Source organism: Numenius arquata, chromosome 24, assembly GCF_964106895.1.
Source record: "Numenius arquata chromosome 24, bNumArq3.hap1.1, whole genome shotgun sequence".
In the NCBI taxonomy this organism is placed as follows: domain Eukaryota; kingdom Metazoa; phylum Chordata; class Aves; order Charadriiformes; family Scolopacidae; genus Numenius; species Numenius arquata.
This window is the reverse complement of record NC_133599.1, coordinates 4,641,906-4,668,497: the sequence shown is the minus strand read 5'-3', so window position 1 is coordinate 4,668,497 and position 26,592 is coordinate 4,641,906. Positions and strand designations below refer to the sequence as shown.

General features: G+C 52.9%; 2 protein-coding genes across 5 annotated transcripts in view; one reads left to right on the top strand and one right to left on the bottom strand.

The window, feature by feature from the left end:
* Positions 1–2,393: 2,393 nt before the first annotated feature.
* Positions 2,394–9,503, top strand: TCP11 (t-complex 11). Its single transcript, XM_074163535.1, has 9 exons — positions 2,394–2,487; positions 2,906–3,038; positions 3,760–3,880; positions 4,617–4,837; positions 5,221–5,357; positions 6,046–6,254; positions 6,587–6,771; positions 7,382–7,545; positions 9,107–9,503. Exons 1-9 carry the CDS (start codon positions 2,394–2,396, stop codon positions 9,343–9,345), a joined length of 1,503 nt encoding a protein of 500 aa, XP_074019636.1. The 3' UTR covers positions 9,346–9,503.
* Positions 9,504–14,443: 4,940 nt separating this feature from the next.
* Positions 14,444–26,592, bottom strand: part of ANKS1A (ankyrin repeat and sterile alpha motif domain containing 1A) — a 111,902-nt gene continuing 99,753 nt past the window's right edge. For 2 of the 4 annotated variants that reach the window (XM_074163347.1, XM_074163348.1), the window contains 10 exons: positions 25,043–25,141; positions 24,564–24,716; positions 24,286–24,393; positions 20,788–20,952; positions 20,317–20,442; positions 20,060–20,131; positions 19,548–19,634; positions 19,048–19,185; positions 18,154–18,324; positions 14,444–16,908 (listed from right to left, as the gene is read on the bottom strand). In XM_074163347.1, coding sequence (XP_074019448.1) covers positions 16,789–16,908; positions 18,154–18,324; positions 19,048–19,185; positions 19,548–19,634; positions 20,060–20,131; positions 20,317–20,442; positions 20,788–20,952; positions 24,286–24,393; positions 24,564–24,716; positions 25,043–25,141 — 1,239 coding nt within the window. In that variant the 3' untranslated portion in view covers positions 14,444–16,788. Of the gene's footprint in view, positions 16,909–17,620; positions 17,720–18,149; positions 18,325–19,047; positions 19,186–19,547; positions 19,635–20,059; positions 20,132–20,316; positions 20,443–20,787; positions 20,953–24,285; positions 24,394–24,563; positions 24,717–25,042; positions 25,142–26,592 lie in introns of those variants that run through there. The other 2 variants (XM_074163346.1, XM_074163349.1) reach the window with 2 other exon arrangements.

The window sequence follows — 26,592 nt, the reverse complement described above, 5'->3', positions numbered from 1 at the left end:
TGCCCTTTCCTGTGGCTTTGAGCAGAGCAACCACCTCCCAAATCCTCCTCGTGCCCTGGTTTGTTGGGTGCAGGAGCTCTTTGGGGTGAACCCACCGGGTGGATGCTCCTGCACTTACAAACGTGACCTTCACAACCATGCACAAGGGACCCCATCACCTTCTCCTGGTGCTGAGTTTTCCATGCAGGAGCCACCAAGAGCTGCTCCGGTTGCCTCTCCGAGGCATTGCACATTGTATTTATGGAAATTTTTGCACAATAATTGTCACCCTGTGCAGGGGAAGCCCTACTTCTGCTCAGGGTCAGCCTGCTGTGCCGAGATACACGTTCCCTCTTGAAAAAAACAGTTAAACTGAAAAAAAAAAAAAAAACAAAAAACCAAACCAACAAAAACTGCGTCTGCCTGTCTACAGAGTGCACAGAAATCAGTGTTAAGGTCTGTGCCGCCAGACGGCTCAGCCCTCAGTTCAGGAAGAGGTGAATTCCCCCCGGGGAACGTGTGTCCCAGCAAACCCCACACGCCAGATGGGCCATGGGGTGCTTGGAGCAAGAGGACAAAGTGGAGGAAAGGTCCGTGCTTCAGGGCGGCTGGTTTTCCCAGCTCATTTCTCAGCCCCAAGCCCAGGGCTGGTCGCCGGTCCACGTAGCTGCAAGCGCTGCCCCAGCCGAGCCGTTTGCCCTTATTGCTTTTTGATGGGATGATTTTTACAGCTCCTCGGGGGCCTGAGGAAATCACAGACAGTTTAAGGAGATGGCTCTAACGCGGCCTTGTGCTGCAGACATTCAGCGGGACAGACATGGTTTCAGCCACAGGCTATGGCTACCCCCTGGCACGCGGTCATTTATGACAGCTAAAGCAGTTACAACTCATCAACTGAGCTGCGTTAATTGCAGTCATAGCTTGGGCAAACCCAGGGCAATGGTGGCAGCTCCAACCGCCTTTAAACCCACCTGGGAGCCTTTCCTTTGCAAGGGGAGCAGGCTGAGGGAGCTCCTTCATGCAGCCCAGCTAGGCCGGCTGGATAACCCTAACGTGCTCCTTCATGCAGCCCAGCTGTGGAGCTGTAACTAATTAGGGGTGGTAACGAGGTTGTCTGTCCCCACATGGCGTGCCAGCCTTTCATCCTCCACGTTGCTCCAGCCACAACACCCAGGCTTCTTACGCCTGTCGCAGACTGTGGAAGGCAGAACGGTGCCAGGGCTGTTGTACGAGGAGAGGATCACGGTCCCAGCTCCCAAACAGGGTGGCTGTCATGGCTGTCCCTCACACAGAGGAGGCTGAGCATGGGTCACCATCTCTGTGGAGCTGAGGGGACAGTAAGACCCAAAGACCACCCTGTCCCATGGCCCCGGGTGCTCTGCAATCTTCCAGCTCCAGCCCCTGACAGCCCATGGCTGGCATCCCATGGGTGTTATCAGGTGCTTAGGAAATAAATTAAGAAGGGAAATAAACGCTGGGAGGGAAAAGAAAGGCAAATCGTTTATTGGTGCTCAAGGAGCCTCATCCCAAGCTGGGTGTTTTGCCCCCGAAGAAGATTTAATCCCCAGTCCTGGTGAAGCCAAAGGGGGGGTTACAGCAAACGGGTAGGTGGCTGGAGTTGGCCACTGCTTTCTGGGCTCACCCTTAAGAAAAATGGACAGAACCTGAGGAGGAGGGACACCACATCTGCTGCAAGCCCAGCTGCACTCTCCAGAGCCTCCCCGGTCCTACAAAGCCACCATTTTCCCCTCATGCCCTCTGACAGGTCTGAGGGTGACAGCCTGGCAGCTGACAGAGACTAAAGCCCCTCACAGGCCCCAGAGCCCCTCACAGGCCCCAGAGCCCGGCGGACCGGTCCCCGGGGGCGTCTGGAAACGCCTCACGGCGAGGCTCGGCCCGGCCGCTGCCCCCTCTCCTCACACCCGCCAACCCCTCTCGCACCGCCCCCTCCCCCCCCCTTTGCCTCCAATGGAAGAGCCCGGCCCCGCCGCCTCGGCCCGGAGCCCGGCGCGTTCCATTCGCAAGGAGAGGGGGGGCGGGGGGGGGCGACGGCACACACAGGACCCCGTGGCCGTTCCCGGTGCGGGGCGACCCATCGGCGCCAACGCGGGGGGGTGGTCGTCCCTCTGGTCTCCGACAGCGGGGCCGCGCCCGGGCAGGAGGCGGCTCTGCGCGGCGTCCCGAGGAGAGACGGCAGCGATCTGGAACTAGCGAGGTGCGGCCGCCCTCAGGATAGGTGTGGGATGCCCCCCGAGGCAAGGGCAGCGGGCTCGGCCTCCCCTCCGCGCCATGGCTCGGCCCTGTTTGAAGGTGAGGCGGGCCGGGGCCAACGGCGGTGCCGTGAGGGGAGAAACACCGCCCCGGGCCCAGCTGCGGTGCCCTGAGGGGAGAGCCGCCGCCGCCGCCCCGGGCCCATGCCCAAGCCACGGCCCGGCGACAAGCAGCAGCCCCCGCGGGAGGACGGCGGGCCCCGCGGCGAGGAGCTGCCGGCCCTCTGCCCGCCGCCCGGTACGGGGAAGCGGCGAGCTGCCGGGGCCATCGTATGCGGGGTCCTCGGGGGTTCTCCCCCAGTATTTAAGTAGGGTTAAATATTAATATTTGACACCGAGTGAGGTAGCGGTGCTTCCCAGCCGGGCGGCGGCGCTCCCGGCCGTCACTAGGTGTCAGCCGCGCTCCGTGGGACCGATCCGCGGGGCTTCGGCCGCCCCCGGGCTCCGCGGGTGGGTGCGGGGGTGTCGGTGAGGAGCAAGGTCCCTTTACACGCACAGAAAGTGCGGTATATTGTCTATACACAAACCCGCACGTTTTCACTTTGTCACTTAGAAAGCCGTCCACTCATTTATTTATTTTTTTTTAAACCCTCTTCTCTTGCAAGACCACGGGTAGCGTTCCTTCTCTTATCCACTTCCATTCTGCTTTTCCACAGCCAGCCCTCCGCAAGCTCTCTCCATGAACGAGCTACAGCAAATAACTGATGATATTTCTAGACTGACCATTGTGCACGAAATTGTACTCGACAGTGACTTCAAACTTCAAGCAGCCAGCTTCTCCCCAAAAAGGTGTATATATATATCTATATGTTTATATTCAGGCTTGGCTTCTTTATGTCACATTACAGAAAACACGTGAGAATATGGGAAGGAGGTGGGTTTGGATCCGACTTTAGAAGCAACAAGAAAATAAGATAGCTCCTGAAATAAAAAAAAATAAATGTTGGAGCTTGTTTTATTTATTCATTGCTTCATGAGTTACTACCAAGTTCTTAAATATGACGAGTGTCAGATATGACTCACTAACATTGAAAGATTTAGAGGCTTCAGCTGCGTAAGCCATGACTTTGACATAAACAAACCAGGATTTTCAGTGGAAATCATCTTTGAGGTGTCTGTGTTTTAGTTAAAGATCTGTTTAAGTGACTGACAATCTCTCATTGCAAAAACAAGCACTAACGGGAAAAACATTCTGTTGATCTTCCCGGAGGACTTGGAGTGTTTCCTAGAAAAATGCTGTACTCTTTTTACCCCTCAGTTAAGACAGGTTAAGTGCTGCGTTTTATGAACAGGGCTGAAAGGAAGGAGTTCTGCTTTCGAATAGGAAATTTAGGCTGAGAGAGCTTTCCATGAGCTAGGGAAAGGTGAGGTGTATTGCGGCCCATAAAGACTAAGAGAAGAAAACATCCAAAGACATGAACTGCAATGAAAGCCGAGAGGAGTGGTCCCGTTGAACTGAGAGGTTGCGTCTGATATTAATATAAAAGCTTTCCCCTCTCTTCTTTCTTAGCCTGGAAAACAGAGTGAAGGAGACATTGCACAAAGCCTTTTGGGACAGCCTGGAGGAACAGCTCTCCGCTAGTCCCCCAGACTACACTGGGGCCATCCAGCTGCTGCAGGAGATCAAAGAGGTGAGCTGTTCCTCAGCCAGGGAAGTCGGTTACCTTAGAATTAGTCTCCTCTGAATCATCACCTCGCCCCTTACATCCAGTATTCCTATGTGAACATGCGTAAGAGGGAGGAGAGAATAGGCTTCCTCTAGTTTATAGGGAGACACAAATTATACAACTGCACCTTCTAAAACCTGTCTGAGAAGGAGACTCATTCTCCGGTCCCAGATCTTTAAAACATGTACTCTACCAAAAGGATGGAAAGCTTTTGCTTAAACTGTTGGCTGTAGTAACAGCCACAGGCCATTGCCAGTATAGCATCTGCCAAAAAACCCCTGCAATTTTCTATATAAAGACATTTCATTAGGTGTATGAGGAGCTGTATCTACTATTTAAGTATACAATGTAGTGGATAAGAACATGGTTTAGCACTAAAAGACGTATGTTCTTTAGCAGGGCATGAAGTTGCATATAGTTTGCTCTTTCAGTCTGTGCTTTCCCATTAGGCTCCAGACAGATAACTCCCTTTTTTTCATGCATGACAGTAAAGGAGGTTTTGCAAGATTTGAAGCAGTAACCAGACATCCTGAAGTGAGTCATTAGAGACAAGCTTTCCCTTAAAGGGATGGTGTGCTCCAGCATTTGTGTAGAGTAGTTAGCTTAGTCTCAGTGCTAGGCCAGCCTTGATTCCTGTTGAGCAACTCTGGAAAACTGTGGAGTTCCTGGACCAAAAAGAGACGGCTGCTTCTTTGGGCAGGGCCTGCTGTCGTTGCTGCTCCCACGGCACCACCAGCTGCAAAGCCAAATTGAAGAGGTCCTGGACGTGGAGTTGATTAGACAGGAGGCTGAGCACGGGGCTCTGGATATCCGTGGTCTCGCCACGTACGTCCTTGGCACGATGGCTCGGCTGTGCGCACCCGTTCGGGATGAGGAAGTGCAAGGGCTGCAAAACCTCACAGACCCAGCTCAGCTTCTCAGGTGGGTGATGCCGGCTCTGCCTTGGCCTACACACGCCAGCAAAACCAGCAAAGCCTTTAACAATAAAAGACTGGGTTAAGCAGAAACACCCCTGAACCAAAGACCATTTTCTGCATTCTGGGCTTTGACTTCGTTTTTTGTTTTCAGTGTAGACATATTCCTGTTGCCCAGCTGCAGTTTAGACAGTAGAAGAGTCTTTAGTGAAGTAAATCTGGTTTATCTAGTATTTTTTAGGGACCACTGCAATTAGACTGAACAACCTTTTGTGAAAAAATGGAACCAAATTAGAGGATCCGATTTCCCCTTTCTCAGCATTCTAAAGTGGCCCCAATTGCAGCACTTACTGCAGTATTAAACCTTCAATTCACCTTGTCTCATCCCAGGGAGATTTTCCGGGTGTTGGGCCTAATGAAAATGGATATGCTGAATTTTACTGTCCAGAGCATCCGCACCCACTTGCAAGACCACACCATCCAGTATGAACGGAAGAAATTCCAGGAACTCTTGGATAAGCTGCCTAGTAAGTCAGTGGGGAAGGGAGAGGAGAACTGTTACTTCTACAGGAGCTACTAAAGCACTAAAAGGGAACTTTTAGTATTCCAAAGCTGATGCTTTCATCACACGCTCGGTAACAGATGAGAGAAATGCCTCTAAAAGCTGGAGGACTCCTGGGTCCCTTCCTCAAGGCTCTTCACTAACATACCTTGCAGAAAAGACGTTACTCTGTGTGCTTCGGTTTCTGCCCGCGTAAGACAGAGCTAATGGCTTTCTCCTGAGGAACTGTAAGTTCTCAGGAGTTTAAAGTGTTTTGAGATCGTCAGAGGAATGAGCACAACGTTGTTAGGAGGCATATTTAAAGAGGAAAGCCTGCATTTGATGTCGACATCTCTTTTGCATGGCTGTAGATTTCTCTCTGGCTGCCTCTCCCCTTCCTCAGACTCCATTAAAGGTGCTTCCTGGAGACTGAAACCCTCTGTGAAATCTCTGGATACCAGTCTTAGTAGCCTAACCCTGCGCCCTGGCAACAGGACACGGATATTGTGTTAGTGATGGTGTAAGCCATTCCCCAGTGTTCCAGGAGCCAGCACGTCACCTTCACCTTCTTAACGCACGTCCCCTGCAGCTTGCAGCATGGCATACCTGCTTCTTACTGACTTAGCCTGACCAGTCTCTTCTTGCAAACATCCAATTTTGTCACTCCATTGCAGACAGCCTGGATCACACAAGAGAGTGGCTGCGCAAAGCGGCAGCAGAAGTGTCCGTGTCCTCTCCACAGCCACCACCCCACCCTGCAGGCGGTGGCACCTCGCCGGGGGCCGACAGCAGTGGCACAACGGTGCCAAGTCTCACGTCCGTGCTAAATCGAGGGTACATGAATCTGCTCTGCTGGGAGCCTGGGCAAAAGGAATACCCTGAGGTAGGAGAAGTGCTTGGACAATTTTAAGCTTTTTCATAAAGAAATACAAAATGAACAAGTTCTGGTTCTGCATCTTCTGTAGAAAGAACTTGCCAGACTCTCTGTTCCCTCTACACTGTGAGTCATTGCACGTGGTTTTTCCCTACATGAAACAAATTGGATTTTTCACAAAACTAAAGCTCCCTCCTGCCAGGCAGCTGGCTTCCTGCCAGGCAGCTGGCTTCCACGCAGCTTCACGGGGATGTTATGGCCCTGCTCCATGGCTTGAGAGCTGCTTGTTTATCCCAGCTGCTGTTCCTACACCCACAGGCTGGTGCGGTTTCTGTTCGCAGACACTGTTTATGGATCAGGCCCGGCTGCAGGAGGTACAAGCGCAGGTGAACCAGCTCACCGTCATAGCTGCAGTCCTGCTGGTCACCAGTGGCATGTGTGGAAGCACCTTATTTGGCTCACCTGGGTTTGTAGCTAGGCTGAAACGGGTAACAAAGGTCCTCTTGGAAGGGCTGTCCTCTGCCAGGTGGGTTACTTGGAGTTTTCCAGAAGAGCAGTGAGTATGCAAGCACTGGTCGGTTGTGGGATGAGCAGCAGGAATCTCCCCAAGGGGTGGAAGAGGTTCTGAAATCCAAATAGCAGCCAGGTCTACTGCAAGGAGGTGGGGGGAAGCCAGCCAGCGTTTTTAGCTGGGAGTTAACTCTACAGCTATAGTCACTTCTTGATTAGAGGGGAAAATCAGTGGTGCTGATCACTATTTCAGATGAGTCTGCTGCAGGGCAGCTTCCCGCTCGCCAGAGTGGGGAAGGGAAGCTTAGGTCACTTGCAGTAGGCACCAGAGCTGTGGCTGAATGTTGGCTGTCCTGTGCTAGCTGGCTGTGATGACACTCCATAGGGACATGGAGAGAGTTCCCTCCCTCCCTCCCTCCCACATCCCTGGAGGGGTTCAAGGCCAGGTTGGACAGGGCTTTGAGCAGCCTGGTCTGGTGGGAGGTGTCCTTGCCCAGGGCAGGAGGTTGGAACTAGGTGATTCTTCAATATCCCTTCCAACCATTCTGTGATTTCTTGTGCCTGCAAACCCCTTCCCCAACCAGTGCAAGTCATGGCCGTGGTGCGTGTGCCTTTGTATGATTTAGGTATGAAGCAGCTTTAGAAGACATCAGCGACCAAGTGCTCCAGGAGGTCAGCAGGACTCTGGCGCAGCTGGGTTACCCTGCTTTTACCACCGACAAATGTGCTTCCCTGAAAGGACAGATAAAAAGCATCGCAGACAAGGGCAATGCAGTCCGGCAAATCATCGGTTAGTCTCTGAGCTTATGTCTAAATCAGCCATGAAGACACTTTGCACTCGTAGGCCACAAGTTTGGTTTAGGTTAATGACCTGCAGGACAGGCCTAGGATCGGTCCCAGCAAAGGAAACTCCCGGCTGAGCAGAACTGCTTGAGGGTGGGAGCAGAGTTCAGTGTCTGGCCTCTCCACATGGTCTGCGCAGGAGAGGAGGGTCAGAGAAGCTAGGCTGGAAACTCTCAATTTTCCTATTCCACCCTGAAATGCTCCCAAACAGTAAATGCTTTGAAAAATCTCTTAAATCCTCCCTAAAAGCTAAACAGGCTGGAGTGCAGGGTCTGTTCCCAGGTAGTGTTGCAATCTTCAGGCTAGGATGTGGAGTGAGAGCTTAATCACTGGCTGTAGTAAAGCACCATGCTAAGATCTTTAAATAATATTTATCCCTAGGGAGTGCACTGCTTGGTATTCGGCTAACCAGCTGCCCTATAATGCTGCTCCATCAAAATATTTATTCAAACGGTTTGGATAAGAGCTGGTTATTTTGACCTTTTATTAGTACTCTGAACGCTAGCTCCGCATCAGATTGCAGTGCCACAGGCAGTGAATACACTCCAGGAAAGATTATTTCCACATGGAAGACTAGCTTTTATCAGCTATGAAAATAAGGTGAGGTTCTTCCTGCTCACTGCTTCATCTAGTTAAGTATCCTTCCCAGCCCGTGTGGATTCCACCACACTGTTTATTTGGGTTTATTCTTTCCATGTCAGAGCAGGCTGTTTTGTTTTGCTGTAATTCAGAAGGCTCAATTAATAGCCTAAACCAAACCTCGCTGAACTACAGGCTGGGCAGCGTGTGCTGGCAGTGACTCGCCGACGGTGTGGCATCAGGAGCTGCAGAACTAGAACAGCCTTTCCCCACCCAGGTCTAAAAATCAAACCCGGGCCTTGCCTGCGCTTTTGGCCACTATCAACATTTTCCACATACTCACTTGAAGTGCAAGAGCATCCGAAGCAGGCGGGTAGTTGAACCTCAGCTCTGTGCTCCTCAGAGAGGCTCTTTGAACGCTCTCCATTTCCAAATGCTGCTGTGGCAGGCGAGAGAAATCCCAGGCTCTGAAGTTCTGTATTCCATTCCGCTTCTAAGATGCTCAACATTTCAGTGCAGTATGAAAACTCTCAGAGTGGGTGAAATCTCTTTAACATTAGGTCCACTTTAACGTTAGGTTTGAAGGATTTGATCATTGTTGAGTTCCTCAGGCCAGTCCCCCAGCAATTGCCATCGTTAGAAGCAGGTACCCAGGACAAACGTGTGATACCCGAGTACTCTGCCGTACTGTTTCAGCTCGGTTCCTGCGCTGGGTGCTGTTTCATCTGCACAGTATTTGGAAGAGGAATACGTTAATGCACTGTGTCCCCAAGTTGATCTAGAGCGTTATTTGTCCACAACATCCTGCCACAACGTAGGTGTCCTCAGATCCGCTCTCGTCTGCACGAGGAAGCCTTTGTCTCAGAACCAGCTTTCTCTGCAAAGGTTCATTGTTGATTTGTTTGTTTTCATACTTTTGCTCCCTCCAGAGCAGCGGATACGTTCCTTCCTCAGCCTTTTCATTTCCCCCGATGGACAGAACTTGCAAAAAGATTTCCCAAAGGGCCTTGATCCCATTCAGGAAGAGCTGCTGGAAGTCGGGCGCAGCTTTGGAAGCGTGATCCACCACAACAGGCAGGTGTTTGGACCTTACTACGCGGGAATTCTCCAGAAGGTGCTTCTCCCAAACGCAGAACCAGACTCGGACGCAGGGATGGATTCTTTCTGATCATCTTCAGCGCGAACCGGGCAGGAGTGGAAAGCATTCTCCAAGAGTTTCTCAAATCATGCTTCAGCTTGTAAAAATCAATCGGACAAATCCACCGGGGCCAGGACTGCTACTGGGAAGTGACTCTTGGCATGTATCTGAATAAACCTCTCAACTACAAAAAGTAGTGGCTTTTTTCCCAAAAAATGTTATTTGGTGGGGAAGGCAACGAGACGCGGAGCTCATAAAACCGAGGTGCAACTTAAGCTTTGTTTAATTCAAGGTGTTAATTCTGCCACGGGCCCATAACCTACTTTGCTGAAACGTTAGTCACAGCCCAGGGACACTGCATTTGATAAAGCCACATGGTATTTAAAATCATTAAAACTCCTCAATATATTTCAATGTTAGCTTGGAACCTGACTTACTGAATTATTAGAAATGGAACATATGGTATAAATTTAGCAATCCCTGGTGTATTTAGTATTTTACATCAGCCAGATTTTACTTGACATGAAAATGTGAACTTTAACCTGTATTTAAATGTCTGGATTTCTTGTTCTAATTTTACATAATGAAAACGTCCTACTTCTTGGCAAGCCCAAAAAGCTTTGCTGGGTGGATACAATGGCTGCCCAAACCGTTAAGAGTTGTTACATGAACCATGTGCTGCAGGAAAGTGATTTTAGCGTTTATCGTGAGTAAATTTGGGTCCTGACAGTGGAACAATCCCGGCAGATGTACATTAGTGGGGCTAAAAATGAGCTTTTTCTCACCATCCCGTGGAGAACGTACACGAAGCGGTTGGAGACTGTTCTGCTACGGGTAGGGCTACCTTTAACAGAACATGTGGATGTGGTTTTATGCGTAAATTAGTTTTGTCTCTAAATAATTTACTATTTGGGGTCGTTATGACTAACTGCTAAAAGAGCAGCCTCAGCCAAAGCGGCTGCTCAGCGGCCACACAACGTCCTGTTCCGCTGCCAGAGAACCACAGCGGGACTGGGCCCAGCTTATCGGCGTCCTGTGCTCCGCTTCCACCCTGCGCAACGCCCCGACCTCCTCTCCTTCCTGGGATTTCCAAAGCGCAGGTACAGCCCTGGACCGAGCTAATTAAACACCAAATTAACCACCTGCCCTCACCCCTTCTCCTCTTACCTTCCCAGGTCTGTCAGACGAGGACGGCATCGCTTTAGCCAGGACGAGCAGGAGACTCCGGTGTAACGCTGAGGTCGCAGTGACAACAGGGTAAATGTGTGTCTAAGGTTGTTTATTAATTCAGTCTGTTCTAAGTTGTACAATTATGAAAACAACAAAACGACTGCTGGAAGCCCAGGAATATTTACAATCTCGCCTTGTTGTAGTGAGGTCAGTCTATGTCGTTGCACAGATTGGGTTATGTTTGGTACCACAAGATGTTTAAAATTCAGACAAATTTGAACAGATTAACAATTGTATATACAGGAAATAAAAGGAAATTCAAGTATCAAAATACAGACAGATTAAATAACATTTGTATTACAAATCAGTCCCACTGCCATACATCACAATTAGCAAAAATGTCTACATTGCAAACTGAACTCGACCGTTCTCTGCCCTGTTCGGGAATCTCAGGTTATTCTTCCATGGGTTAAAAAACAACAACAAAAAAAAAGGTTTGAGCTAGATCAACTTTGCAAGAGCAGCACAGTTACTTCCTTGGGGGAAAAAAAATTAAAAAAAACAAAAAACTGCAGTAAGTAATGCCAATAGGAAACCTAAAAGGGAGACCTTTTGCAACAAAGCATTGCAAACGCGGTGCTTGCTCTAAAATAAAGACGTGATTGCGTGGAAACGATGCGAAGGGAAGAAAGCCAGGGGAAATTCTGCTGCTGGCAACTCCTGAAGTGGGGTGGAAGGAGCGTTAAAGAAACTGACTCCACTTCAGCTGCACACACAACTGGGGAGGGGGTTTGGAGGGGGGGACGGGACTATTTGGCATCTGGGCTGTGTCTCAGCAGCCCGGTGAAGGTACAAACTCGAGGTACGTCCTGGAAGGTGCCGTATCTTCTCCCTGGGAGGGGGAGACAGGCGCGTACCCCGCCAAAGTTGCATAATTTCTTCTAAAAAGAACAAGCCCAAAGCGAGTTCAAAGCAGAACAGCTAACATTAGCCTTTTTTTTTTTTTTATTTTTATTTTTTTTTGGTAAATATAAAATTAAAAAGGATAAAGCAGCTTCAATTTGGAAAAAAAAATTAAAATCATCCCCTCCTATTAAAAAAAAAAAAAAGACAACTCTGCATCTTGGTTTAGCTCTTGAGTTCTCAGCTTGGACTCATGCCACGCACAACCCAAAAAGTCTGTAAAATACAAACTGTCCTTAAAAAGGGGAGCGAGGCCCAGGGCAGCACCACTTTTTCCCAGGCAGGTAATACAGCAGATGCGTTTTGATTCCAAGTCCTATTCAGCACCAGAAATTTAGGGCACTTTCCTCCAGATACCGCAAAACCCTGTAGGGAGGAAGAGCAGCCAGAACACTGCGCGAAGGCTGGGTTTACTGGGATTACTGGGAGTCAGTGACTGGCACGGTCCAGGGTCGGTCTCCAGCGTGAAGGTACCTTGAGAAAAACCCATCGAAACAGAAGGGGAGATGCGTTGCCAAAACAATTGCTTTTGTCTATGAAGTGAGAAAAGAGAGTATCTGGCTAAAGAACTGTTGGATCACTAAAGACAACCATAGGATTACACGCGGGACTGGGAAGGACCACCAGGGTCAGCTCAGTCCCTTGAAGATTGGAGTCTTCATCACCACGTCACCTCCAAGCCGACCTTCCAAAAGCTCATGCAGCAAAAAAAAACCAAAAAAAAAACCAAAAACCCCAAACAAACAAAACAAAAAGAAAGGTGTCCCTCCTCCCAAGCAGAGGTTCAATTTGCAATCTCTCCAAAAAGACTTGTTGCCAACACACCAAATATTTACACTTACACCAGTATGAATTGCAACATATGCATAACAAGGAATGTTAAGTTTCCTAAATTCATCAACTTAAAAAAAAAAAAAATAATAATAATAGTCTCCACTTCCCCCTTTCTAATCATTTACAGGTCTATGCCCTTGGGATTACGGTTCACTTCTCTCCCAGCCTCGCTGGCTGGAGAGACTCAATGAAATCCTGACATACAGCAGCAACTGGAGTTAAAACACTAATTATTTGGGCGTTATCGTTCTAGGAGAGCAGCAGGGAACCCCGTCCCCAACCACGAGGAGGCCTGTCGAGATCACAACAAACGTGCTGCGCTACACTTCTGCGTCCGAAGAATGAAAAAAAAAAAAATCACAACCGTTTGAACATCTCTCCCTGGAGGGGAACAGTACGGCGAGAACACATCAGTCACAGCCGAGCCTACTGCTAAATACTCTGGTAATTCAAAGAAAAACTGAGCACACAGCACCTTCGAGACGGCGGTTTTTGGGGATACCAGGCTTTGACATCCTCAGGTTGATATGATTTATCCTCAGGTACGGACTGTTTCAGTGTAATGCCCAAAATTTAACTCCTCATTTGTTCATCTTCTGAAACTTGCACTAATTAAATAATGAGCTAGTATCAAAAAAGTGCTAAATCACAATTAAATGTACTTTTTTTTTTTTAAAAAAAAAAAAAAACCCAACCAACCCCAACCCTTCAGGGCATAACTGCATTTAAAAATGAGACGGGTGCACAGGAGGCTGGAGAAGGGCGTTGTCTCCAGGTATTCAGTGCGGAAACGGGAAGAAATTGTGTCCTTGCCATAGAAATGTCAAGTATTGCAACGCCAGAGTTCTCTGTAGGGGAAGCGAGCTTTGTACCGTCGGGAATACTTGGCCACAACCGCTCGGGGGGGTGAAAGATCCTTTGCAGATTCTTTTCCTTAAGTTATTTCCATTCGCTCTAAAAGAAGCCTGGAGTAGTTTGGAAACCCAAGGACGCAGACTTACCCTGCAAGGCTTCTCCCGCTGAAGGAAGTTATTTCCAAGAATTTGGCGTTCTCTACTGTTCACCCAGAACTGAAGCAGATTTAAGTACCGTTAGAGATGCGCACACCACTCCCACTGCTAAGACTTTCTACTGTACTCCTTGCCGGACTGCGTGGATTCTCAGTAAAAAAAGGGTATTTTGTTTGTTTGTTTGTTTGTTTTCCTCCCCAAAAAACCTGCAGTGCTACATTTAAACTGTGAACCTGATTTGCTCACACGTTATGAAATAACAAAAAACAGGTCGAAAGACGTTTGTCTCAAACTACAAAAGGTGACATCGCTCTCGTAAGTCTCAACTTTTCCTTGCTAGAAATGGAGGGAGCTGCTTTTGCTCAGCCGGTGGCCGGGATCCCTCTCTCCCCCCTCTGCTTTGGGAGCCCCCACCGAGCCCCCGCTCCGAGGCAGCCACCGGTGCCAGATGGAGATGATCTTCGCGTCAGCAGGTCACTGCTTCCGAGGTCTCTGCCCCGTTACTACATTTCCGTGGTAGGAGACAGCTGCCCGGAGATCAGCTTTTCAGAGGCAAACAGAAAGGAAGATAATGGAATGAATGATGTTCCGAGTCACAGGAAAACAAGCGCTGGGGAAGATGAGGCCAAGAGGAGACGAGACGCAACCGTGAGGGTTATGGACACGTGGTGGAAGCTCTGGAGTTGGGGCAGGGCTGGCTGCGGCCCCGGATGGTCACCCTTGGAAAGGCACATGCTCTAGTGACCCGGTGTGGAAGGTGCCAAGGGACCTGTCCTTCCCCACCGAGACCTCAGACCCTCTGAAGGGAACGTGTGGGCAACTGCACGGTAAATACTTACACAAACTGCACCACCATCGCTAGCGTTAATTCAGCTTCTCTTTGAAGGATATGGAAAACCTCAGGGCACTCTTACAGCTTGGAAAGATACTGATCAACCCCAAACCCAACCTCTCGGGGCACCTCAAACAGCAATACTCTGCTCCCCACAACTGCAGCCCTCCGGGCAACTGCAGTGTGACCTCTGCTGCGGGGGTCCTTAGGCAGAGGAGCGCTGGCTCTATGCTGAGGGGCTCCGTGGCATATGAAATATATGTACTAGACTGAGCTTCCCTTCTTTTTTTCCTCTCTTTTTTTTTTTTTTTTTTATTTTAAGACAATCCTTTAAGTCCTCTCACTGGGGTTCTCACTAGCCTGGCCCTTATTTTGAAGTCAGTTTGCCGGTCAGCGCCGTGAAGCCACAAATGACTTGGGAGATCAAACTCACTCCTGAGAAAGAGCTAAATAAAAGATTTTGAAACATCTGATTTCACCGCAAGCCTGGGGAGACAGAAGCTTTGAGGGAACCGCTCTAAAGCCCCAGCAAAACTCAGACGAGCTTCTTCTCACCCCTAAATACCGGGTGCAAATAGCCCAGTGCTGCTGTTCTGGCCAACCGGTGATTGTGAAGGGAGATTTGGGGTAAATTCTAAAAGCTGTTTTGGAAACGGTGCTTTACTGGAGATCCGAGTGCAGCCTCTCCCCTGTTGATGTCTAATATCTCCCCCCAGAGGTGAGCTGCCGTCCAGCCCTTCCTCACAGCTCTAACGCCGACCCACAGTCACCACCAGTCTCCAAAACTGGGCTGTGAGGGGATTCTGCCAAGATGCCCGACCCACGGTGAGTTGAGACACTCACACCAAGGTGCAGAGGGGCTGCAGCCCCTCTCTCGCTGCCCCCTCTGCCCCGGGAGAGGGGCAGCAGCCGCTGCCCGCGATGACGTCGGGATCCAAGGGGCGGCTTTGCTCCTCTCTGCCAGTCGAGTGTTGGAGCTGTCGGGAGAGGGAGGCCAAGCGCCGGGGGTTTGCTGCCACGGTGTGGAACTCACGGAGCCTTTCACTAAAGGGTCTTAAAACCTCTCTGCAAACGGAGTGAGCCTTTCACCCCGAGAGGAGGGGAAATACCTCCCCATCCCGTATATCGGGAAACGGGTAAAGAGAGACAAAGTTCCCTGGACACACGACAAGCCAGGGAGAAGCAGCACCAGAGCAGGAGCGCTGCCTCCCAGCGCTGTGATTCATCAGACCATCCTCCTCCTCCTCCTCCTCCTCGGTTTCATCTCTGAGCTTTACCAACTCAAGCGAAGGAACCAGGGGTAGGACCATGGATTTCTGGGGGGCTTTCACAGGGTCCTGAACTGCTGCATGACATTCCCCGCCCTGCCCCGACCTGTGCCAAGCGCCCTGCGGTCTCACGCAAACGATTCCCAGTCATATTCTGGAATTAAAAGCTGCTTCTACTGAGATAGACAGAAATGGGGATGTTATCCCACAGGAAAATCACGTGCACTTGAGAAGCAGCCAGAAAAGGAAGCGGTGGCCACTGCAGAACCATCTCTCAGTGAAATCCTCGCTCTCAAGGACAGAAGGCGACAGATGTTTCAAGATCCCTTTAGCCCTCACGGCGCAGTGGTTTGCAGCCTGCAAACAAGCTTTGGGATCGGCAGCAGACTGATTTCAATCACGTTTCTCCCTTCGGCAAAAAAAAAAGTACGTCTGCGGGAAGCCTGCTGAGCACCGCAGAGCTCCGACTGCTTTATCGGACCTCTACCAGCGCAGCATCCAGCCCCTCTCAAACACCCTCCCCAGCACGGGGCTAACAACACGTGCCTTTAAAAGCTTAACCTCTTCACCATCTGCCAAGTGAGAGCTACGCCCAGAGCTTGGTGAGTGTAAACAGAAGGACTACGGGGGAAAAAAAGTCCTGCAAGGGACTGAAATGCATGCAACCGAAACCGCCCCCTCGTCTCCGGGAGGGGACAGAGCTCACAGTGGGAACCATCACACCCGGCCCAAACCAGTGCTCCCCATCAGAGCAGGTTTTCTGCTCCAGGCTTCCAGGGGAGAGACTGTGGGCGAAGGGTCCCGGTGAGGAAATCTAGTGAACGTGTGTTATTTGCAGACAGCATCACAGTGGTTAGTGTCGATCGGAGCGGCAGGTAAGAAGAGGGGTGAGTTCGCTGGAACAGTACGCAGCCGTGGCTCAGTCGGGAAGAGGAGGATCGAGGAGGAGGGAGTGCGTGCACCGCGGAGACAAGAGACCTCCATCAGTCCAAGGATAAGAAGGTGAAATAGAAAAAAAAATTAAAAAAAAAAAATAAAAGGCCTGGGGAGTGTCGCCTTGCCCCAGGGATTCACAGTGCCAGAGCGAGGGGAAAGACGTGAAAATGGCAGGCGGCTTCCTGGATCCACATCTCCGGTTCCCCCAGCCTGCGTCCCTCTGCACCTCCCGCCTCACAGAGATCTACCAGCGTGTTACCCTTGTTTCCGAGTAAGGAGAATTCACAGTGTTCAGTAGTGATCAGGTACAAAAGCCGTTTAAAGTCTACAGTCTCCTAAGTGCTGCTGCCTTTGACGCGGGGCTCAGTGCGAGCAGCTGGAGGGAGAGGGAGTTTAGAACAGCAGAGAGATCAGATCGCAAAGGCACGGTTAGACTGGGTGGACGCGGGGTGTGTTTGCTTTAGAAGATAGTGGTCTCATACTTAGTGCTGAGGGTCCGCTTGGAGTCCTGTTTGGGGTCCACGACCCAGGAGACGCTGGCATGAGACTGGGAGTCTTGGTCCACTTCAGGGGGCTCCAGCTAGAAAAGATAGGAGAGAAAGGGAAGGTCAGGTCAGGCGTGCTTCTGCGACACGACGAGCGGGGATTCAAAGCACGGAGAGGCCGCTGCTCCGCCTAACGCCCATCCCAAAACCGTGCACGTGTGCGGGGAAGCAGCTCTCGCTGGGGAGGCATTTGAGTCCTTCACGGCTAAACCGTGTCTGGCCACGTCAGTCTCAACCCAGCACCCCGAGATGACTTCCCGAGTCAGGCCCGCGAGCCCCTATTACCGTGAGCGACAGCTTCACTTCGTCTCGCGAATGAGCATGAAAAATTGAGCGCTATAAAGATGGCATTATAAAAAAAAAAAAAAAAAAAAAGTAGAAGAGGCAGAGGGAGAGAGAGGCAGACAGCTCCTGGCAGGTGAGCTCCCGCGTGATTTACTCTCCTGACCAAGCGAGGCTCTTTCATCTTGTCCTCCTAAATCAGGATCCTACGGGAAGGTTAACAACACCAGAAAGAGCAACGCAGTTAGTTGAGAGCTGCCACTCTCCATCAGCGGGGGCGGATCTGAGCCCTTTCTCCCTGGGGATCAGCTAAGCCCACGGCAGGGCCCTGGAAGGAGCAGGGGAAGGGAAGGCAGCGGCGAGGCAGGACACGGGGACCACAGCAGGAGAGGCGGGAAGCGGGGAGGCGGACGGGGCAGCCCGGGTCGGTCGGTGATGGAGGATGGCAGGAAGAAGGGTAAAGACCTTGGCTCCGGGACTAACAGACTGCAGCGGCAGGTAGGAGGGGCGGTGTGTTGTACAGGTGTGACAGTAACAACAGCGGGTTTCGGGAGGGAGCGGCACCTGAGCGGGGGGAGCAAGCAGAACACAGACAAAAGGAGACATTAAAGGAAGGCAAATGGCTTATGCAGCAGTCCCTGCTCCTCAGCAGCTCCGGCTTGGGCTACAGGGACACTCCCGTGCTGCAAAACACAGGTTACCTACCGATCTTAGGGTGGTTTCTGCGGGGTTTGCACATGGAAGCTGTGCTGGACCCAGCAGGGCACTTAACCCCCATCCCACCCCGGGCTATTTCCACCTCTGCTTGCCCTAATCCTACCCTCATCCTGCCCACAGCAGCGCCACGGACACGGCAGTATCAGCAGCACCCGAAGCTACAGGCACCGTGTCCGCATCAGGGTCCCCACCACCACGAAGAGGGAGGTTTAAGCGTGCGGTGCCCAAGAGAAATCCCAGCTCGGCACACGCAGACGGCGCCCGGCCCCGCACATACGTACTGCGGATTTCCTCACGCCGGCTCGCGGCTTAGGCACCGGTTTGGAAGATTTCGTTTCAATGGTTTCTCCTGCTGCAGCGCCCAGGGGCTTCGCTCGCTGGGCTTGGAGGGCCAGCTGGTAGGCGACCTCGAACGCCTGCCCCAGAGTGAGGATGATCTCGTACGTCAGGTTCTTCGGGGAGACCAAAGAAAACACAGAGCCGTTAGATGCCTACGAGCCACCTCGCCCTGCGCGGAGTCCACGTGCTCAGCGGCTCGCTCTGGAGATGCAAGACCTCGGCAGAGCCCAGTGCCTTTCAGCAGGTCCCATCCTGGCAAAGCCCTGGCAAAGCCGCTGAGCTCCTGCCCCACGGGGAAACCAGCGCCGAGCCACCTCCACGCTCGTTCAACCCCGGCGGTGGGACCCCCTGCGAGCCCCCTCCAGCATCACAATTTAGCAGCATTTTGCAGTGTAAAGAAAAAAAAAAAAAAAAAAAAAGCCCAAACGTCTCATACAGCCCGTTCTGCCCAAGAATAAAAGCAAGTTATGCTTCCACACTCTCAGTGAATTAAAAGGCTGTTAAATCAGCCTATTACGCTCAACGTAATTGAGAGCGTATTAGGGTTTTGTTCACGGCATATTCCCCGGGAGGGAAAAACTCCTGCCCTGCTTTATTCAGCACTGGAGGCCACACTAATGACACCAGACAAATATTCTCTCTGTCGACAGAGCTCCAAAGCAAAAGCATTTTGAGCCAGGACTCGGAAAGGAATATTTTAGGGCAGAAACAGGTAAAAAGAGCCCTAGAATGGACCAGATCCTGTTCTATGACTTGCCAATAAAGCCGAGGGATGAAGTAAATGGTCTGCAAAGGACCACAGCGCGCTGGGGGGCGAGATGCGATGACCCACTCACCACATCCACGGTGCTGAAGACGTGGCAGTAGTGGTGGCTGGTCTGCAGGTCCTTGGTGATGTAGGCGAACGTGCAGAGATCCTCGGGGTCCTGAGCGGCGCAGGAGATGTTCCGGATCTCGTGCTCAGCAATGACATTCTGCCGGGGTCAAACACAAGCACTCGTCACCCTTTTGGGGACAGCAAATACACCCGGCAAACGGTGGTCGTGGCAAGTGTGTACTGGGGGCGGGGAGCGGGGGGTCTCCCAGCCAGACCAGTCCTAGCTCCCTCCCGTGGTAGGAATAAATGGCAACATGGTCCACAAGCAGGCAGTTTGCCCAGCCCTTGGCATTCAGATAGCCATCGCCACCTTGGTGCTCTCCCGTAGTGCAGAGAAACTGGGCTACTCAGGATCAGCTGTGGCTTCTGTAGCCACTAGATATGACCCAAAGCCCCCCAGAAGGTGGGACTGTAGGTCTTGTCCCCCCAAACACCAGCTTGGAGGCATCTGAAGCTCACCTTGTTAGAGGCATCGATGAACTTCACCCCCTTGTACGTGATGGACAGTATTATGGTCGGGATCTTCTTCATATGCTCTGTGGATTTCTTCAGAAACAAGAACATTCAAGTGGTCAGCTGTGAATGAATGCTCCTTTGTCACCACCGTCCCAGCCCACTGCCCCACAAAGGCAGCCCTTGGGGGTCTTGGACCAGGAGGAGGAAAGCTGGCTCTTGGTGGAAGCAGAGGGGAAGGGATGGAGATCTGAAGCAAACCCAGCACCCCCTTCCCCAGTGAGAACACCCGTTCTCCCGCTGCACAGACCTTCCAACCATGGGGCACAGCGCTGGGGAGGGACAGTTCACCAGCGACAGTGGCAGGTCTGTTACGCGGCCCAGGCTCCTGCTCAGCACACGGGCAGCCCACAGGGTTTGGGGAACCACAGCTTCACTAAGACCCCCCCAAAACCCTTCTCCACATCACCCACCACCGGCTGTGAGTGGATCCCCCCCTGTCCCCGTGGCCTCCGTACCCTCATCTTGGCGCAGGCGTCCTGCGTAGACTCTGTCCCGCGGAGGTCTTTGATCAACATGGAGCCCAAGTACTGTTTGGAAGAGAGAGAGTTGTTCAAAGCGATGCCACGTCCCCGCGAGTGACCAGTAGCCCCAGTTTGGCAGGGACAGATTGCCCGGGGCGGGGGACGGAGGGAAGTGTGACAACCCCCCACGCACCAACCTGACCCCAGAGCCTCCTCATCCTCCCCACCCTCACAAGCCAAAAGCCACTTACATTGGCCTCGTACCCGCAGGACTCGAAGATGAGCTTCTCCGGCTGATGCTGCCAGTTTTGGACTGGAGCGTAGGGGGCAGCCAGGCTGGGGGGGCGCAGGGTCAGCTTTGACTCCCGACGGTCCTCCTGGAAGGGAAGAAACATAGATGTGAAGCCACAACAGAGCCAATCTGGATTGAAACGCGGATCTCGGGAGGGCTCTTTGGGCTGATGTAATTGAGGTTCCCAACGGCCACGTCCCACAGGGGCTGGGAGGAGGCAGCGGGTGCTGACGGAGGTGGGAGTCGCCCATTTTCAAGGTGAGACAGAGGCATAAAGGAGTTGCTGGTTCTAACGCCCGAGGGAAGCTGTGCCTGACCAGCTCTCTGGCCCTCTGTGCATCACCCTAACTCCTTGCTGGCTCCAGAGAGGGGGGAGCGTGCACTGAACTGCAGAGAGGAGCCCCCAGGACACACAAAACCACCCACTGACCTGTGCTTTGAAGCGCTCGGCTCTGGAGTAGGGAGTAACCTCGGTGCCACGGTCGTGTTGCCTCTTCCCGGTGTCCCCGGAGGGCAGCAGGAGATCGGCGGATCTGGCCGTGCAGGAGTCGTTCTGGCTCAGGGGTGACGATGTCTGGGACATCAAGTCCTGGCACTAGAAACCAGCAGACACCGGGAACGGTGGCGGTCAGGCTGTGCCACAGCCGTGCCCACCCCTCGCTCCCCTCCGCAGCCTCCCACACAAAGGGTGCAAAGAGCAGAATTAAGGGGGTCAGCTCCTGCCTCAGTGCCACCAATCCCACCATTTATTTTCCGCTTGATCCCCCGGATTTGCTCGGGGATGGTTTCAGGCGGGTATTTTCAGCCCTGCACCTCCCGCCAGCGGGTCCCCGGGGGGGCGGGAGACAGGGCCGAGGTGCGGGCAGGCTGTTTACAGAGGAACACCCTCTGCTAAAGCGCTGAGCAAAAAGCACTCCCACAGCCCGCTGACGATCAACCACCCCAGGAGAATAAAAAAAAAAACCCCGGGAGCCCAGCGAGAGATGAGCCCAGATGCCTGACAGCCTGGCTCTTCCTGCAGGCAAGATGCGCTGCCCGGCCAGTGCCAACGGGGCCGGCAGACAATGCGGGGAGCTCACAGCTGCGACGCGCATTTAAGTCCCTATTCAACGGACTTGCTTAATTTGCCATTGACGTCCTTCCGCTCCCCACGCCGGAGCCAGGCGTTGGATCCCACCAGCTGTAGCACCAGGAAATGCTGCAAATTGCCCATTCTCTTACGCAGCCTCCCCGCCCGGCATAGCAATCAGGCGATGCTGCACCAAAGACACCCCCTCGCCCCCCCCCCCCCCCCCCCAACCCTCCCTTCAGTCTCTTCAGTCTCAAGGGGACGTTCCAGCGAAGCGCAGACCCTCAGCTGGTCACTGCCCTTTCTCACTTTTGGGTCTGGAAAAGGGGTGGTTGAGCAGCGGGATGAAGGCGCAGGGTTTATAACGTGGCACCTTTCCCAGCTCGCGAGCACACCCAGTCCCAGTGCAGAACCAGTGTGAACCCTCTCCTTTCTCACACCTGAACCCCAGTTCTTTAAAAAAATGTAGTGTGAGCAAGGAGGGCACAGCAGCCCAACCCACTTCGGCTACGACTGTTTTTGGTTGAAACCCTCTACTCTGCCCTGGTGAGGCCCCATCTGGAGCACTGGGACCAGTTCTGGGCTCCCCAGTTCAAGAAGGACAGGGAACTGCTGGGGAGGGCACAGCAAAGGGCTACAAAGATGATGAGGGACACACAACATCTCTCTTATGAGGAAAGGCTGAGGGACCTGGGTCTTTTTAGTCTGGAGAGGAGAAGACTGAGGGGGGATCTGATCAACGCCTATAAATACTTAAAGGGAGGGTGTCAGGAGGATGGGGCCAGTCTTTTTTCAGTGGTGCCCAGGGACAGGACAAGAGGGAATGGGCACAAACTTGAACATAAGAAGTTCCATCTAAACATGAGGAGGAACTTCTTCACTTTGAGGGTGGCAGAGCCCTGGAAGAGGCTGCCCAGAGAGGTGGTGGAGTCGCCTTCTCCAGAGACATTCAAACCCCACCTGGACACGTTCCTGTGCGACCTGTTCTGGGTGGACCTGCTCTGGCAGGGGGTTGGAGGAGATGATCTCCAGAGGTCCCTTCCAACCCCATATCAGTCTGTGATTCTGTGAAAAGCCTTAGGAACCCAAGGGAAGAAGGAAGAGCCCTGCAGCAGGGCAAAGAGCAGATGTTTGGGATGGGGAAACTCCAGTCACTCCCAATTCCTGCTCCAGGAAGCTGATCTGCAAACACTGGGAGGAAGCAGCACGACCTGCTCGCTCCCCCCGTGGCACGTCGCCCGCTCCTGAGCCCACGGGTTACTGCAAACTCAACGGGTTTTGCCAAACTAAGCTCTCAAATGCCAGTTTTCAGGAAGAATGGCCAAGGCAACAAGCTCCCCTCCCAGCCAGCCCCGATAACGAAGAGCCTGACATCCAAAGGCTCCCACTCCCGCAGGAAAAAAAAAAATAAAAAATCAACAGCCACAAATCATGTCGAGTGCTATTTGGCAGCAGGAGCAAGAGCTCTGGAGAAGCCCGACCAGCCCAGGGAGACAGAGCTCAGACTCCCAACGGGCGCAATCAAAACACGGGTCCCAGCTGCGTCCCATCTCAGCAGCTGAGCCGTGTCACACTCCTGCCCGCGGGAAAGCTGCCTCGCAGCTGCCCAGGGAACCAAGGGAGGAAAATCGGCTCCGCGTCCCCCTTCGGAGCAGGGCACAGAGGTGGGAGCAGCGCCCTGCTACACCGCAGGCGCCCACCTTACACGGAGGTATCCGATCCGAAGGAGCTGCCTGAGGCTTCCCACGGGGCAGGCATCCAGGATTTGATCTGAGAGGGCTGAATATTATTTTCTCCTCCCAGTTCAATAGCAGGGTCCTGCCTGCACGAACATTTGCTGCTTGGGTTGTCGGAGCCGATAAGGTAAAAACTGAACGGATACAACTGGCCGCATGAAGGTTTCTCCCAGCACTGATAACGTTTTCACACACTTTGGCTTTGTTTTGCACAGGGAAGATGGAATTTGACTGGCAAAGAAGAAAGCTGAGAGCTGATAAACTCATCCACTGCTTCAGCTGGAACGCGTCTATCCAAACAGTGACGTTTGCTGTTTTGGGGCCCAAATAGCAGAATTTGTCCAGCACATCAACTTCATCATTTGTTTTTACCCTGCCCCAGTGCTCCAGGTGCTCTGGCCAAATCCGAGCCAGCCCGGCTGCTCCAGTTCCCCAAGTTCTGCCTGACCAGTGGGAGGACTGGGCTCTGCCTCCTCTCCAGCAGCAGCCAAGGTGCCTCCCTGGGAACCGGTTAACGCAAAACGCTCCCTCCTCCGCACAGCCAGATGTGCAGACGCCTCAACGCTTCAGGAACTTTCTTCCCACATCACCAAGTATCCAAGAACCAGGAATAACCCAAGCTTCCAGGTCAAATCGATTGGTTTTTTAGTAAGAAAAAAGCCATTTGGGTTTTACCCTTTGCTTTTTTTAAAAAGCAGTGCAATTTTCAAAGATCACACTCTCTATGCTTATTACTCTCAGTACTTACCTTCAAAGGAGTTTTAACTAAAATATTGACATTATAGGGTGGTTTTTTTTCCCTTTTTTTTATTGATTTTGCCAGGCAGAGTTTCCTGAGCATAAAAGCAGCAGAGTAAGGCTGAATGTGCCTCCCCTTCTGCGCCTGGAAACCCATCCAGGACCTGAGCTCTCAGTAACATCCTCTCCGGACCCCTGTGCCCCCCAGAGGTGACAGCTGCTAATCAGAAAGGGGACGATTATTCCTGACAGACCCAGGTTTAGTTCTTCGAGAGAAAGGGAGGAAAGCGAAGGAAGGCCAGGGCAGAAGAAAGCAGCCTGGCCGCAGCCGAGCACACTCCGCACAGACACATCAGCCAGGCTGGGAACGCAAACGGTGACTCACTCTCAGCTGCGAGAACCGCGGTGGCTTTGCCGGTGGCTCCTCGTAGGGTCTGTCTGCCAGGGAGGCGATGATCCTCTTCCGATGGCCGAGCAGATTCACTTTCAGCACCTGCAGGGACAGACCACGGTCGCTGTAGGTTTTCCTGCCCTCAGGTTTCCTGCCAAGCTTCCCCTCCTGGAGCCGCGCTGCTCCCACTTAACCCCCATCCCTGCAAGTCACAGCCCCGGAGGGAACGGGGCAGGACCTCACCGCCATGGCAGGAGAAAGGCAATACTCACGTTCACTATTTCAAGCTCCCAGAGGTTTTTCACAGTGTCAATAGAGCTGTAGCCACTCGACAGGAAGGACTGGATGTAATCCTGCAGCCCCAGGGAGTCGAGCCAGGCGGGAACTGAAGGCTGGCTGTTCCCATCGCAGCCCAGGGGTTTCAACTGGAAAAGCACAAGCCAGAAAAAAAGGGGTTAAAAGCCCCAGGGGACGGGATCCCAAGGCATACAGCTCCATCACCGTCTCCACTAGCAGCTTTAAAGTCAAAAAAAATCACTGTATTAACAGGGGGAGGGGGTCAAGACGGGCAGGAGGGACACCCACCCTCTCTCCAGTATGGCTCATCCCATCCACATAGTCTGAACGACCAATATATTCCTCCTCCCTGCTATTCCCAAACCCCTTCCCTCAGAACCCCTCCGTGGGTCACAGGGACGGGCTTTCACAGCCGTCCCGGTCCCCGCTTCACACGAGGGGTTTGGGTACTGACCTTGGGGAGGGAGCGAGCAGCCTGGAGCAGCTTCCGCCGGTGCTGCGGGTCACCGATCCCGATGTCCCGAAGGTCCTGGTCTTCCATGACATTACAGCCCTGCAGGGACAAAACGGGGTGACATGGGAGCAACAGAAGGGGAACAGAAGCCACATCAGGTGTGGAAGCCGAGACCATGTGTGTTGCAGCACCCTCCTGATGGCAGGAGGAGGAGGAGGAGGAGGAGGAAGGCGGCTCCTAAGGATGGCAGCTCTGCCCCACGTACCGACCTTGACCTCGGGCACCGAGGGGGGTGACAGGAGAGGGGCTGTGGCACAGACGGCACTGGTGGGGCAGAGCAGTGCCACCCCTTCCCTCCCACAGCCCCCGTGCTCTGCGGCACCATTGGATTTCATCGCTTACAGCTGGTTCCTGTGTGATGCCCAGATGCTTTAATCACCCCCTAACGATGCCCCAGTAAACCCCCGCCCCTCCACGCTCCGAGCCCGAGAAGAAGCTCTGGGTGCTGTTCAGCCTCCCTCCACAGCCACAGAGAAATCCGAATTTCCTTCCGTGAGAGCAGACAAGGTCAGATTTATCCTCCATCCCCCAGGCAGGGAGGCAACCCAGCCCGCTCCGGCAGAGCTGCCCTGGTAGCCACACAACACTCTGTTAAAGCCCATTTTCTGCCCTCCCTTCCCCCTGCAGAGCACAAACAGACGCATGAAGAGCACGCAGACATCACCCCCCCTCTTAAAAGCCATCACAACCTGCTTCCCTGCCCCTCGTACCTGGGGGGAGCTCAGCGGGAAGCCCGGGCACGTCTCCCCATGGCTGGAAGAGCCACGCTGCGGTTTGACCGTGGGTTTCGGTTCCAGCTCGGACCCCCCCACACACACTCCCCGGACCTGCCTCCCCCTGCTCTCAGGAGAGTCACAGCTGAAGGTCTGAGCTGACAGCGCTTTCGCTGTTCCACATTTTGGTTTTATAAGAGAAACCTAATTAAAATTGGCTGTCGGGCAATAGGCTGCTGCAAGGGCAGGCAGGCTGCGGGAACAGCGGGGCCGAACGGCCAGGGCGTCAGGAGGGGAAGATCGCCAAGTAGCCTCTTTAATGGGCAGCAAATGTTTCATATTCCTTCCCACCCCGCGCTTTCTGTAGTATTTTTGCTAATTACTATCTGCTTTAAATACCACAGCCAAACGTGACAGCAGCGAGCTGCTCCCTGAGCCACCCGAGCGTGCGGCCGCGGGGACGATGCTGCCTCCTGCAAGGGCAGAGGAGGAGGAGGAGGAACTGCCCTTCCTGCTGCCCTGGCCCCGCGCAGATGCTCCTGGACCATCACACGGGGCTGTTCGCAGCCGGTGGGGAGAGCTCGCCTTTGGCCACGGCTTTATGAGAGTCACCGGGTGCATTTCACGGAGCCAGATGCCACGACGGGATTTCTCCTGCAGCCAAACGCCATCTGGCTCGCTCCCGGCAGGGACAGCGTCCGCTTTTGCTCCTGATTTGCTCGGTTTGTGCTTATTCTACACCAGCCCCCAGCCCGGGCAGCATCGCACCCACCGCTT

Excerpts from the sequence above, each read along its gene's own strand:
- TCP11 (XM_074163535.1), top strand. The coding sequence starts at position 2,394 with ATGCCCAAGCCACGGCCCGGCGACAAGCAGCAGCCCCCGCGGGAGGAC. Across the intron at positions 2,488-2,905 it reads GGCCCTCTGCCCGCCGCCCG|CCAGCCCTCCGCAAGCTCTC; the intron begins GTACGGGGAAGC and ends GCTTTTCCACAG. Across the intron at positions 5,358-6,045 it reads ACTCTTGGATAAGCTGCCTA|ACAGCCTGGATCACACAAGA; the intron begins GTAAGTCAGTGG and ends ACTCCATTGCAG.